Below are 16,061 nucleotides of genomic sequence, written 5' to 3'. Positions count from 1 at the left end.
AGGCTCTTTTGAGGCCTAGAACAATAAACAATAAAAAATACAAAATATTTTATTGTTGTTAAAACACCAAACACCCTTACATGACAATTTATATTCCAAGCAAAATTGATGAAAAAAGCAACCTGATTATTTTTTAATTGGGTTTGTGAGTTCTAGGCAATATCCCAAATACAGCGTAATAGATCAATATCCACTCTGACTTTAATGAGAAGAGATAACACCACCACCGCCTTAACATTGTATTTTATGCTTGGTCATCTTTGCTTGAGGTCTTTGCCATTTTAACTGGAAAAAGCAATTTACATAATGTCCTGCTCAGTGTTGGACCTGTGTATGGAATTAATTCAAATGCAATGCAAAACTAAGGTTTATATCAAGTGTCATCCCGTCCCCTGTCCCCCTTATTCTGATACTGTTGGGCTGTATACAAGTGAGTTTCTAAATCTGCACAGCTTCCCAATCACATGAAATGCAGATTACCAACACTAGGCTCCATATTTAAGGACTAACATCCATTTAACAAGTCTAAAACTAGTACTAATCAAGTAAACCATGTTTTTTAATTGCAAAACAAATGAGAAAAATACATTTACTGCAACACTGATTTTGTTACTACAGTATGAACAAACACCAAGACTGAATGACTGCTAGCTATACTGTTTAAAAATGAATAAATAAATAAATAAAACATGAGAAATAAATTGTATTTCTAACAGTGAGGAATGTCTATCATAATACTTTGTCTTTCTAGAAAAACAAACAAACAAAAAAAGTCTGGTTTTGAAATATGCTCGGCCATAACCATAAAGGCACCAAATTATTGCCAAAGTGATTCTCAGACTACCTCCAGTGGTCTTAAAGAGCTGTGTATCTAACATCTACTAATGTTAATTGCATGAACTGATTAATACAATTGCAACTGGAGGAAGCGCTCCACTTTCAAGCTATCCTATAATTTGTGTTTGCCTGTCTAAATAGTTTAATTGAAAATGTTCAATGCATCTGAAAAGCCAATTCGCATAAATTATATCCAGTTTCTTTGCATAACAGTTTACTCTGAAAGATGGATCTAAACTGACAGAAATGGGGAGTGAATTCAGAGCCTTTACTATGTCTATGTTAACATTATGTAAGGAAATGGATTAACTTCATGCATCATAAATTATGATGATGACAGAACTGGCTTGACCATATATTTCTTCTGTGTAAACGACTTTCAGCGAATGATACATTTACATAGGCAGACACCTACTGTGAATGTGAAGCAAGATTTATGTTAAAACTCATTTTAACAGAGATTCCATATAACTTCTAAAGTACAGAAAAAAAAATAAAACATTCTTGATTTATTCTTACAAAATAATGCTATTAATCTAGAAGTTGGTTTGCTTCGTGTTTGGTAGATTTGTAACGCAACAGTTCAAATGATATTGGCATAGACAGCTATGGCCAAAACTTTAAATTTTTTTATCTAGAATTTTAGGATTGAGACATTTAAAAAAAAAACTCTATGATCATAATTTTGATCTTTTATTTATCATGTAATCAAAAACTACAAAATGATATCTCAGAAGTCTACCGGAAGCCATAATAGTGTTATAGTTATTTCAGGTTAGATTTCTGAAGGTCACATTTTTCATTTTCATTAAGTAAATGGAAAACTACAAAGCGATACGCAATTCAATATGTTAACGTAACATTATTCAGCAGGTCTCATTTGACTTTATGAAGCAAAATGAGTTAATGAGTTTGAGAAGGTAATGCAAAAATTTTGGCCATAGCAAATTGGAGATTATCTAGACGATGCAAAACCTGTAAGAATTTTTTTGTTCTTAATCTCTAATTGTAATAAATGTATTAATTTGCCCCTTTGTTTGCAAACCCAAAGTGACATATTTCAAACATACAGATATTGAGGAAATAATGCACAGGGAAACGGTCAGGGCAGATGTCATGAATTGTGTTTTTTGTGATTGTATACAGCAGGTGAAGCGTAAAATCGTGTTAGTAACTTCTAATCACCTCCAAGGTAAAGGCACACTGTTCTGTATCACAAGTTTGCAGGCATACATTATATCTGGTGTATATATGCCACTCATTTAGTAAACCACATACTTTTAAATTAAATTAGGAAATAAAATATATATATATATATATATATATATATATATATATATATATATATATATATATATATATATATATATATATATAAACATCTTAAAAGATTTCTAAACAATGTAAACAACAAAAATGTTGTATGTTGTTTTTTTTTTTGAGCAACTAAAAAAATCACATGTGACATAATACAGGTCTTTTGCAACAAATAAATGCATGGGTGTAGATATAAAATAAATTTACAATTGTATCTTGATAGTAAAGAACTTGCTTTATTAAAATCTTTGATTACAAAAGCTGCATTGCAAGTGTTTTTTTTTGTTTTGTTTTTTTAATGCTGAACAGCACAGAGAAACTGCCAGCACTTCCATTATTTGGAAATGTTATATTGGTTAAGGTACGAGCTTCATCCCTCTTGTTTCAATATCATAGCCTTGCCTTTGTGCTATTGTTTAAAACTACTTGTGCTCACACAATTATTTCTACATAATTGGCTTGGGAATATAAGGCAATTTGTCTGACTAATTATTCATTTTTTATAATAAAGGTAATTTTTCACACAACAATTATAACACTAATCAATGCTGTGCATGTTAGGTCCTTCCTCAATGGGTGAACCTGGGCTTCTTCAGCACAACGGCTCAACAGCAAGAGGCACACCTCTCTTTGGCTCATAAAGCGTTGTCCTGGTAACCATTGTGATGCAGTCGATTATGGGGCACACACTGAGGCACAAGTTGCACCCTGTGCAGCTGTCAGTAACCGTAGGCAGGTGGGTTTCAGGGTCAAACTTAATAGCCTGAAAAAGGAAACAAAGGGCTATTTAATTAGTATTATTATTAGGTGCCAGTCAGAAGCAGTTCTTTGAGCAGTTTTTTTTAATATATATATATATAGGAAATAATAAATCAAAGCTCTCCAGCTGTTCACCACACATGCTGTACTTGTTATAAAGCCACACTTCAGAAATGTGAAAAAAGGTCACAGTGTGACTGACCTATTTGAACCCCCCCCCCCCCATGTCTTACTGGAACACATGTTTTATATAACTACAATAGCTTGTTAGTAACTAAGGGAATTCATATTAAATTATGCATTTTGCTTCCTTACATTTTTTATTGTTTCAGTAACAATGTCTCATTTATATGTGTATGTGTATGCATGTATGTACAGTATGTATGTATGTATGTATGTATACACACACACACAAGAATACAACAAAATCCACTTTATTTAAGAGGCATAATTTATAATTAATTGAAAAAGACATAACAGCAACATTATTATTATTATTTTCAGGTCATGTGTCAGTTATTTTAGAATCCAATCAATGATTCATGTTTCCTATAATTGCAAGCCATTAATAATAGGTAAGCACACTAAAGGATCTTTTCTCCAAAGATTATACCTCACAATGGATAATTCCCTAATTTTTTCAATACGAACACTGTAGGGTAAAACCATTACGCTCTGTCTTATGCAGCATTGGTGGCATTTATAAACCACCAGACTATATTGTGATTTAAAGACCACTATCAAAAATGCCACTGCATCGATTCCTTCTCCAATCAGAACTACACATACAACACTATTGTGGACTATTTATATAATAGGTTTATTGGTCTATAAGGGTATATAGTTTAAATGTTAAAATTAAAAAATAAAAAAATTGAAGAGACGCTGTGTAAGGGGGGTAGTACGCGTTCCTCTCAATGTGCGGTCTCAACAGCACGAGAAAACAGAAATGGGAAAGTGCATTGGCTGCAAGGGCTCTGAACATTTAAAAATAAATAGCTTTCTATAAATTACTGTATATACGGTCTTTTACATCTGCTTTTCTACTCTCCTTAAATGCAATCGATACCTGTTAATCCATTTGTATATCTCAATCACGACTGAGAAACGCGTTAATAGTAAAATTTACTAATGGCAATCTTCTGTTAAACGATTACGCAAAATTAAAAATGTTTGACACTTTACTAACGTTTAAACTCAAAACCATTTACACCCCTATTGGTCTAAACTTTTGTTGTCAATTAACAACAAACTATATCAAGGTATTTGTAGGACTAAAGCCTATAAGAGGTTGGAGATATCAGCATTAGAAAATATTAAGGCAAGTTCATCTGACATGCTATGCCAAACCAGCATTCTGTACAGGGTTTACAATGTCACCGGTACTTACTAGACACTGAGAACAAGAAACGTCTTATTAATGAAACATTTCAGATATCTGAAAATATATGGTATACAATAGATTCACTCAGATGGCATATTTTGTTTTACTAAGACGTAGCTAAACTGGACTCTGGAGTATAGAAAATGCCCAAAACCCAGTTCATTTTTTGTATAATTAACTCACTCTACAGCCGGAGAAGAATGTTGTCGAAACAACTGCAGTCGCTATTCTGAATTGCAAGCCATAATTATTCCCGATGGTAGCCTGGTGCTTTCTGACACAGTGGCGGTTTAAGGAAAACTCAAGGTGGCATTTGGCTAATTACAACTGCCTTCGTACCTGGTAGCCAGAGTCATTACAGGTCATGTAACATTTGCCACAGTTAATGCACATCTCCTCGTCAATCAAGGCCACCACTTGCTCCCTGTTGTCCAGCAGTCCATATGCCCCAATGTGTTTCAGAGCTCTGGCAATCACATCCTAAACAGTAAATAAAATTACTTAAAGGCTAATTTAAAAACACAGAATTTTCATATAAAAATGCTGATGACCTTGATATACATCAACAGTATGCACAAAATGTATCTTTTCATTTCTAAGGGATAACAAAATGACATTTAAATATCTCATACAAGTTTGGAAGTGTGTGGACACTCATGGTCTTATTGCTTTATGTGAGGCCCCAACAAGAGCTCATATAGGATTAAGGGTTGTACTTGGATAATATGTTCCCTACAAATGAACATTAATGCAAGAATAAATGGATCCTCAATATTTTCCCAAAGGTATTTCATGAATTTTCTAGATGTTGAATAAAACATGACAGCAGGCTTCATGTTTCACATCCACAATAATTCATATAGAATATTGTTATGGTTAATAGAGCTTTACATATTTGGCACCTACCTGAACAGTGGGAATGGGCTTTTTTGCCATATATGTTTTTTCTTCATTAGGCTCAATCACAATGGAGTCATTGGTACTCTTTAATTTCAGTTTATACTCGGCTAAAATCTTCTTTCTTTCCTCAAGGTACGGGCCAAAACTGGGCAACTTCTGTAAAAAGAAAACAGATTGAAACGTGAACACCGCTCAGGACTAGATTTATTCTAATTCTAAAAAGGCTGATGTCTTACTTTCACAAGTCACACTCTAACATGATGACTTTTCTTTCATTGTTAATTGCTTTGTTTTTTTCTGCCGCTGTCCTAAGGCTGTAACCTGTGATTTTTGAGAACGTAAAAAGCTGAATTAACATTACAAAAGTGCTTTCTGTTAAAATACCTTATGTCAACTGCCAGCCAGAACAATGGTTAATCTAACAAGATCTTGATGAAAAGCTCAAGGTCTAGTGACCTCTGATAAAAATGAACATTTCAATAATGAGGGTTTAGCAGTAAGCATGTTGTTGGAGTTGCTATTTCACAAATCAGAAAACAGCTTCTAAAGCAGTGTTACTTTTATTGCGTCTGCTACTAACTATAGTGGCTGCTTTTGTTTTTTCTTTTCTTCTGAGAGCCTTGAACTGGAAGCAGGATCGTTGCCATTCTGCATTTTATTAGCAAACCCAATTCCCAGATATTGCTGATGCCACTTTACTGGACATACTGTAGACAGTTCCTTAGAACCCTCTGCTAATCAATCACAGTGCATTACACAGGGCTTAGCATTTGAGGCAAGCCTTCACTCATATAAATTCACGAATAGACATGCACTTTTCTCATTATTAAATACATAGATGACCTGACTTTTTTGTATTGTGTTAGAACCATTATTGTATTAATCAAATGTGCTTAAAAATACAACATGCAAGTGCAAATACTGTATATTAAATTGCTGTATCCCTTACCAATGTCAGTTCCTGTTTAGTATTAAAAGTATGCAAGCTTGGAATACATGGATCATTCTGCTTAAGCAAGCAGTTCCTGTCCAATGTAGTAATCCACGATGTTGGCAAATGAATATATTTGCAAATATATTGGATGATTTTACAGTACAAAGGCTACAATAAATGCAAACCATAAAAACCTAAAAGACAATAAGCCCTGGAAAGCACCTAACAAAACAAAACACTAATATAAATGTCGTTATTTTACATCCACAAATCCTGTTTTAATTTTAATTAAAAACACAAATCTATTACATTTCTAATAACTAATTGTTAAATGCCCACTTGCTCTCGAACAAAACAAATACGCATTGAATTATTTTTTGGTTCACTACAGAATTCACATCCTGACAATCCAACTGTTCATTCTCAGTGCCTGCCTCTGGCTCAGGGCACTTAAAGTGGCTGTAGCGAATACAATCATTTCACAAGTCATATATGCCATTCACCACGTACTGTTGTTCTTAAACGTGCAGTTTTGAAAGAAACATATTTTTACCAAACATGTAATTTTCATTTTAAAATGAGATATCTGGTATTTGCAGAGGTTAAGAAAGTTTGCCCGCTTGCCTTTGGTTGGTTACTGACAGGAGAGATGGTCCTGAAGGGGTAGATACAATTTCCCTCTTCAGGTGAACCAGTCAAGGAAGCGCAAACAGTTTTCTTTGCTAAAACAGGTTTTTATTATTCTGAATGTACATGCATGGTGTAGCCCATTTATGGAATTACTGTTAACTACAATCACTTTATGAAGCTGAAAAGCCTACTGCGTTGAATGCTAATGCTTCTATAACATACAACTGAACATCCCTAGAATACAGATACTCGACTGAAATAAATATGGATTTGGGGGAAGAAGGAACGTTTTTCTTTTTTTTTTTTTATGTACATCAATGTTGGAATTGACTTTAGTCCTATATTTGACCAAAGAAAACAAAATAAATAAATACATTAAAATGTTGTTTTCAGTCAGGAACATCAGCAGTATCTTGATGAGACATGGGCACATCTTTGACAATGGTGGTTAGTTTTTTTCTAATGGTTTACCCTGGGACACATCATTGATGTATTTGTTCCCAGTGGAGGTGCTAAATCCAACCCATCTCAAGATAGCATGCATCTTTCACTAAAACCCCTCTCCGTCTTGAGCCATGCACTGGCAGGCTGAGGCTGATAGCATAATAAATCAAGTTATAGCCTTTAAACAAAAAGTCTTGTGAAAGTATTTAAAAAAAAAAGTAATTTATTATACTTTGCTAGCTCAAAGATAATTGAGTGGTTAGGAATAAGTAAAATATGCAGTGCGAATTATATTATACTATCTTGATTTTATTACAATTATAGTTTTAAATATGACATATTTAACATCGATTTTCTAGCACTGTAATGGAACATCTTAGGAAAATTTTACATCCCAATCAAGAATAATGTTCAGGAGTGAAGACAGCCTTTAGTTATTTAAAAGAATACTTCCCAGTGTTCAATTTTCAGTGTTGAGTGAAACTGATATAACACAAAAACCACCAACCTTGACTGATCTGCCAGTTTGATTAACTTTTTTTAAAAAAACTGTAATGATTTCACAACTGAGGTATTCCACAACAGCCACGTGTGGGTGTTTTTAATTAGCTGGTACATGAATATAAAGGACATACATGTTTTAATAATATAATTGCCAGTAGCTTGCATTTTGTAGTTTTACTGTATAGCTTGGAAAAACTACAGTCCATTTATTGGCTTAGTTGTCTGGTATGTAAACATGATATCAACCCACTTCACAGTAGCGCTCGAAGGTTGGAATGAGGCTTCTCTTTGGAGTAAAGTGCGGTATTTATCTCACATGACTTCCACTATACTTATTTAGTGTATATGTCATCGCATTTCAGCTCCAGCCGCTTGTGATGTGATGTACTGTACAGGCTTGTCCAGTGATTTTAGAAGTAACAGCCCTTTGATAGTATAGCCCTTCACAGGGGAACACAAGCAGTAAGAATCACACTGACGCAGTAGATTAGATGGCTGTAAACCCATGCATGCAAATATATGTAATGTTAACAACAGGTACTTCAATTTAGGAAATTCAAAATGTCCTGTACATGCAAATGTAAACACAACACCTGCACAATAATATATGTGTAGATGTGACTGCCATCATAATGTATGTTATCACATACATCTGAGTAGCTAGGCAATTAACATCTCTACTGTAGATGTGACCTTTCTCTCAGAAAAGTGGTACAATAAAGTGTTCACCATCAGTGCATTATCTTCATGCACAGCTGGAGTCCTGCAAGGTACTGGACAGCAGCGCATTCCCCAATAAAAACAGACTCCAATAAAAGAAAAGATTAATTTCCATAGCATGTGCTTAACTGGAGTAACTGCTTGCAGTGATTTCAAGAGATTACCATATTCACGACAGTTTATAGAGTGAAAGTTTTCTACTCACTCTGTTTCCCTGATCACGAAAAAGGAATTAAAATAAATAAATAAATAAATAAAGAGACTGGCAGGCAGTTTGTCTTCAGTTTGGTGGACAAATGAAAAAAGGACAACCCTCCTGTTTATGCAAATAGGAGTCGGCCAGGTTAACATCATTTACCAGAGATGACGAAGTGCTTTAAATTAAGATATACAGTACAGTGCAGAGAAGAAACCCAGTCTACTACTAGTGCTCTGTTATTGGAGGTGAACTGCATGCCCAAAAACCAGCAATGTATTGGAAAGCTTTACGCAAGTTAGTGCTCAGTTCTCTTTGCATTACAATGATGGAAAGTCACATTTTGCTGAAGTTATTGTCCCATTTATATTATCAGTGAATGCTTTTATTTGTTATATTCCTCTCTGTTCTACAGCAAACAAATTATTTATGAGTATACACAAAGCTCAGCTTGAAATCCTGATTCTGCCAAACATCTTTTAATTCTACCATTAAATACACACAGGTACATACGCCATGTGTTCTGGGCTTTACTAGTCCTGTATAATTTTTCTTAAAAAGCATATAAAATTTTATAGCCTCGCCGTCATGGCAGACAGTACGTGAGGAGAAGCGAAACGTGTCTATTTGCTATGAGCTGGAAAGGAAATGTGAAGTACCCTGAGGGTAATGAGTAAAATCTATCAGATGAGAGCGAGTCGGACATGAGGCATGCTGAGGATGTGCTGTATCAGTCACAGTTGCTGCTTGATTCTTGCCTTTCCACTTCATCTCGCCACTGCAAGCTGATAGCAATCCGGAAGATAGACAATGCATTGTATCGCCTCATAAGCCTAGCTGAGATCTTTCAAGCTAATGCATTACGGGAAGTGTGGCAATACAAATTAAAACTATGCTATGCAACATAAAATACCTCTAGATAGAAGGAGCTCAATGGTCTCTGATTTACAGTACTGGTAAGATAAATAAGGCTTTCTGTGCTTTTGGCAAGAAGGAATGTTTGTTTGTATGAACACAGGAGAGTACCAAGATATAAGCATGTGTTACGTAAATCTAGACTTTATTTTAAAGGTGGCGGACTTTTAAACCCATATAACCCATATTTAAAAAAAACGCACTACTACAGGCAGGCATTTTCCCCTAGTACTAGCATCCCACTTTTATTTTGTTTCCACAGAAATTTACAACCTCCAGTCACTACAAGAAGCAGCAGTATAACTGTATGTCTTAAATAAAAGGTACGAAAAAAATAAGGAGGGAGGAATCTGCTGTCCCAACAGCCAAAACTTTGGGGAATGTAAAGGCAAATGCACAGAAGATTGTACACAGACACCAGTTAATTATATTTCACTATTTGAAAAAATTGCCGGATACCAGTTTATTTTATTTTTTGCAACACTTCTCTTTCTAGTAACGTTTATTGACATCTAAAACACACATTGCCAATTAAAAAAAAATAAAACAAAAGGTCAGGCTATGAGCCAAAAAAGATAAATAAAAATGGTGCAATTTATTCTTTCTAAAGTAATGCAGTGTGCCATAATTAATTACTTATGAAAACCCAGATTTATCTCCATGTTCAGCTGTCATTAATTTAACAGGGAAAGCACATGTTCTAATCTAAATGTTGATTTTTTTTTTTTTTTTTTTTTTATATTTTTCATTACAATACATTACAATGTGCATTAGCCTCAGAGGTGCATAAACATACAATTATAGAACCAAAGATTTGGCCTGTTGAGGGAAAAAAAAAAAGAAAAAAAAAAAAAAGGCCGTCATGTGGCCATGGTGCTGGGGAGACACTCACTTAGCCTCATTAAGCCTAAGCTGCCTTTTGCTTGTCTTATGTTCTGCATGATAGCAGCCTATTTGTTGTATAATAATACATTCCGAGTTCATTTGAAGCTCCCGAAACTGGTGAACTGTGGCCATTTTAATGAAGGTATTGGGTGTTATGCATAATCTACTAAGCACGTGTCCCAAGCAATCAGGGAGCACCACTGCTAGCGAAATGAAATACTGTCCAAATCACAAATATGTCAAGAGCTTTTTTTTTCTCTAAATCTGGGTGCTATAATAAATACCAAAAAAAAATGCATTGAATTACTTCACACCTGCCTGTCAAAAGTACCACTACCACTGTAAAACAGAAGCGATTTAAAATTCATACAACATCCACAGCAAGTACAGTAACATCTGCCATTTCAACAGTCATTTCTTCTGTATACATAAATAACCCCCTGTGATTTTATATATTGCATATTTGGCTCAAAAGATGAGCCTGCCTTTGAAATAATGAAGGTTGATTATTATTGAGAAGACATAATAGTTAATGAACACAGTGGTTTGTGTTCATTTAAATAATATAATCCCTTGTTTACAGTAGAAGCACATGTTGTACACAAAGCAAATACTTTAGTATGTATTGTATATGCAGTAAGTATACAATGTATAATTGTGTTATATAATAATATACCACATACGTAAAAATGTGAGTTAATAAAGACTTAAAATATAAAATACTACCATTTGTATACAGTAAAACAGCCACACTAAAATGGATCTCTTTCTCATGTGATACCCACAACCAAACTTGATCTAGAGGATAATAGGATGCAGAGTATGCTGCCCATATCTCAAATTCACATGACCGCAATGTGGCTGCCATGTTCAATGTGAATGGCATCATTATATTTTATAAAATACAATTGTTATTTGAGTTACAAGAGATTCATATTAAAAAAAAGTATATGAAACTTGTCAGCTTAGTATACCTCTCAGCACAGTGTTGTGTTGGTCTCTCTTGACATTTTAACAGTAGAACCTCCGCGGTTCTAGAATCGCTGCCGGCAGTCAATACGACGGTTACATTTTAAACAACCTCAATATTTAAATGAAAGACAGACCATCGGATACAACTCAAAAGTTTTATTCAAGCACATCATATCAAACATTTGCACAGCCGAAACACTGTATTTAAAAGAACAATTAAACATAAAAGGGTTTACTTTCTAACTTACCACATATAAAGGAGTACTTAAAAAAACCCAAAATAAAAATATAGCTGCAAGCAGCAATGACCGGGTCCAAGCACCAGACCATGCGTCCTATGACCGTACTTCACATGTGGCATAGTAGCCCATAGGCCTCTACTAATCTGTGTAGCATATTTTACCATATGAGCATATATGGATTGCTAGATTTGCTTCATAGTAACCATTACCCTATCTGCACTCTAAAAAGGAGTTATAAGGTAGTTTTGCACTTGACCTAAAGGAGAGGTCAAAGTTCACGGTCATGGCAATTTTTGAATAAAGCATATATGGGTTCAGATGTGTGTTCCATATTAACTATATGTGTGTTAGGTATTATATATATATATCTATATATATATATATATATATATATATATATATATATTCAAGGTAATATATCCAAATATGTGCAAATTGACAATAGCTCAAATTTGATTGGCTTGCAGCAGACATGTTTTTTTATGTAGTGACTTGAATAAACTTGACAGAAAACCTTGGCAAGGCTGTGCATGCAAAGTTTCGCTTAAATCTGCATAACTGTTTCATAGAAAAAGACATTCGAATATTTTTTGACAAACCCAATATGGCCGCCAAAATGTGCTGTATAAGTCTAAATATAGGGCTGAAGGGTAGTATGTGCCCCAAGTTTCACATCTATACCAAGTGGTTTTGGACAAGAAGATTTTTTTAAATTGGCCAAAATTCTATGACCTTCCATTTTGTTCTGACAACTTCCCATAGGCCTCTACCACCCTACCAAGTTTCGTGACTTTTCGTGCAACAGTGTTAATTTGTGCACGAAAAATTGGCTCAAAAAATCCAATATGGCTGCCAAACAATATGACCAACCAACTTCATACTTTCGTTGAAATTAATTCCCCATAGGCCTCTACTACTGTATGAAGTTTCATCAGTCTACCGCAGTCTACCACAGAGAAACACTGCAATATATGTAAATTGACCATATCTGAAATTTGATTGGCTCACGGCGGCCATGTTTTTTTATGTAGCGACTTTCTTTTAACAAACTAGACAACCTTGCCATCGGCATAACCGTTTCAGAGAAGATGATGTTTGAATATTTTTGACAAATTCAATATGGCCACCAAACTACGCTACAGATTTTCTTTCCATGTACAAATCTGAATGTTGTCCATGACAGGAGTATGTGCACCAAGTTTCAGATCTCGGCTGCAACATAGGGTGAACTTGATCACTCAGTATCATTAAGTACAGATTAGCATTGACCTTGCCTTCTAAAGGACTGAGTGCACCCAAACCATGCCAGGAAAATGCGCCCCACAACATTACGGAACCATCAGAACCTTTCATTGTTGGAACCAAGCACTCAGGGCTGTAGAGTTCTTTAGGTTGGCGCCACACATGCACGCATCCATTTGTCAAGAACATCGTGAAGGATGATTCATCTGACCATATCACATTTCTCCACTATCCGGTAGACCATTGCCTGTGCTCTTTGCACCACTGGACTCGTAAACGTGCATTGCCAGATGTGATGAGCGGTTTGTGTACTGCAACCCGACTATGGTATCCAGCTCTGTGGAGTTCTTGGCGGACTGTTTTTGATGAAACTGGCTGTTCGCGCCCCAGGTTGAAATTTGCAGTCAATTGATCTGCAGTTGCTCGTCTGTTGTGCCTTGCACTGAGAAATAATACACGGATATCACAATCTTGGAGCATGTGCTTCCGCCCACAGTTGCCCTTTGCTGATGATGTCTTTTACCGACATCACCGTAGACACCGTTGCTTTTGAAACTTCAGCAAGTTGATCTGTCTTGGTCACTGAAGCTCCTGCCAAATGCGCCCCAACAATCACTCCTCTTTCAAAGTCACTGAGGTCTCCTCTTGCAGCTATGCTAGCCATAATTGAAGGCAACCAGGCCTGTCCAGCATTTTTATACATGACCCTAAGCATGCTGGGATGTTATCTGCTTAATTAATGCATGACCCACAACTGTGTGGAAGCCCTTGCTTTCAATACACTTGGTGTCCCTCATTTAACCAGGTGTTTCCATATTTTTGTCCACTACCTGTAAATAAATGGATTTTTTTTTTTAAAATATAAAATGAACATAAAAAAATAAAATATCTCAATTCCCATAATGTAAACGCGCTTTCAGGGAAACAGACTTAGCACAATCCACACGCTTCTCAACTTTTTCTGTGCATTTACCACATACTGCTATTTCACATTGGGCACAGATATCAGAAGTTTTATTTTTTATTGCATTTAGCTATCTGGCATTGTTTTCTCTTGCGTGTGTCACTGGGTGCAGCATTGAATCCAGGTCGAGCTGCAGCCTGCTGCTTTGCGGTTTTATGATTAAAAATAATTCTGCCAAAGCTCTGTGGCTAGCTTCAAGATGAAATCTCCTCTACTGATATTTCCCCTGGTGCATTCCTTGTACAAAACAAAGCAATTGATGGCTGTCAATTCCAGTACATTGTAAAATACAGCAACTGACCACCAGTGAGAACCAGCTTTCACCGAGTACTGATGTCCCATCTGGTCTAAAATGTCCACTCTGTACTTTTTGTCATTGTAGAAATCCACACAGTCTCGATGGCAATGACGTATGAAGGAAGCTAAGAATAATTACATTCTTTCTCGGCTTGCACTTGTAAACAGTTAGCGTAGCACAGACATTGTGTTTCAAAATTGCACTGGAGTACAGCTGTGGTTGCAAGTTTTGCACTTTTGTTCACCAGGCTTTTTTTTCTTCTTTTTTTCTTTAACTTTTGCCAATCATCATTTTGTATCCGATGCGCCTCTGCTACAATACAGCGTTGAATGTGATGTAGCATTCGCATAACGATCAACAAATGAAATGCACCGAGATTGCTTTTGCGTATGGCATGGGACCTGAGGTTTCAGTCAAAACATTTTGTGCATCCCATCTCCCCATAGCGTCACACCAGGATTTATACATTTCCAAACAGTACCATCCTTCCCACTCTCCTGAATGCCTGTTCATGCTGGCGATGCAGCTGGAGTCGCTGTCCTTGGTACTGTTGCGGGTGAAGTAGTTGGCATGGTTGGCACGCCACCAACTGCTGCAGGAGACAATACAGGCAAAGCAGCTGGCACTGCTGAGGTAAGCTCAGTGGAGGTAGAGATAACAACAGACTTGTATATTAAAAAAATAGAATACTGTATGTTATATTCAAAATCAAAACATGTATTGTAAAAGCCACTCAAAATGACTGCTTTGGCGGGCCTATGTAGGCGGGATTATAACTTCCTTATTTTCACGATCCTGCCTATCAATCGCTGTCAGAGTATTTAATACATGCATTTAGGAAAAGTCACAAACAGACAACTGCATAAATTTAAGACAAGCAGAGTAATTTAGGTTTGAAAATCTTCATACCCACTTGGAGAATGAAGAGCAAACCTTTCCCAGATTAACAGATACATGTCTGTCAAAATGACAGTTCTACTAGACAAAGGCAACTTTCTTTACACTTTTATTTTATTTTTTTAAATCAAAAATATTGCACCCCCCCCCCCCCCCCCCCCAAAAAAAAGCAGAATCAATATTTTCTGTGTAAATGTGGGCTAACGAGTCAGTGTGGTCTATTCAATATGTCCAAACACTTTCATAGTTTTAGATACATTATGTAGGACCTTTTGTGTAACAAGGTTATGGAAATTAAACACGTAACAGTACACGCAAGTCTCTATAGGCTCTAATTTTAAAGATTTAAAGAGATTGATTTTGCTTGTTTATGAGGGATTACCCTACATGTATCTGAACACAGTCTCATTTATATAAATCTTTTTTTTTTTTTTTTTCCCAAATAGAAGAGTATCCGTTAATGTTCAATTTCGTACAGAATGAGCTAAAATGGATCTGGCTTGATTTTATAGGGTACACATTAGCTTTTATAGTTTCAAAAACACTTGCAGTTTTGATAGAGCTGCTCAGTTGTATGGTCTAATTTCCATTTATCCAGAGCCCCCACAGAAAATAGAATGATAGTCCCCTGTATGCGTTTTTAGATCAGACCATCCCCTTAAAAACAAACATACACAGCAGTGCACTACAAATAAACAACAAGAGCACAAGTCAGAGGTATAATTGCATGGCATCACTAGAGTGACATCAAGGAGCTGCTAATGAAAGGTTCCAGAAAGAAGCAGACAAGAGGAACCAATGACTTCAAATTTGAGCTCTCTTAGTGCTTATGGGTGAAGCCAAGCTCACACCCTCAATCCAACAGATTCCAGAATACTGCTGTCTTCTCCAAAACATTGCTTTTAAACCCCTGCCTGTCATCAGGAAGGACAAACATTATTGTAATTGGTATGCTTGTCTAACTGCCATAAATAAATAAATAGAAAAAAAAAAATGTAATGAGGTTTTCACATACTGTGAC

The 16,061-nt window shown here is 35.8% G+C and overlaps 1 protein-coding gene across 1 annotated transcript in view; it reads right to left on the bottom strand.

Annotated features, from left to right (window-relative positions):
• Nucleotides 1–2,374: 2,374 nt before the first annotated feature.
• Nucleotides 2,375–16,061, bottom strand: part of LOC121330800 (dihydropyrimidine dehydrogenase [NADP(+)]-like) — a 170,987-nt gene continuing 157,300 nt past the window's right edge. The window contains exons 21-23 of the mRNA XM_041277594.1: nucleotides 5,204–5,353; nucleotides 4,637–4,777; nucleotides 2,375–2,917 (exon numbers count right to left, since the gene is read on the bottom strand). Of these exons, the coding sequence (XP_041133528.1) occupies nucleotides 2,747–2,917; nucleotides 4,637–4,777; nucleotides 5,204–5,353 (462 nt within the window). The 3' untranslated portion in view covers nucleotides 2,375–2,746. The remainder of the gene's footprint in view (nucleotides 2,918–4,636; nucleotides 4,778–5,203; nucleotides 5,354–16,061) is intronic.

The sequence above is a fragment of the Polyodon spathula genome, chromosome 18 (assembly GCF_017654505.1).
Source record: "Polyodon spathula isolate WHYD16114869_AA chromosome 18, ASM1765450v1, whole genome shotgun sequence".
Lineage (NCBI taxonomy): Eukaryota > Metazoa > Chordata > Actinopteri > Acipenseriformes > Polyodontidae > Polyodon > Polyodon spathula.
Note: the sequence above shows the minus strand (reverse complement) of the source record. Positions and strands in the feature narration are given on the sequence as shown.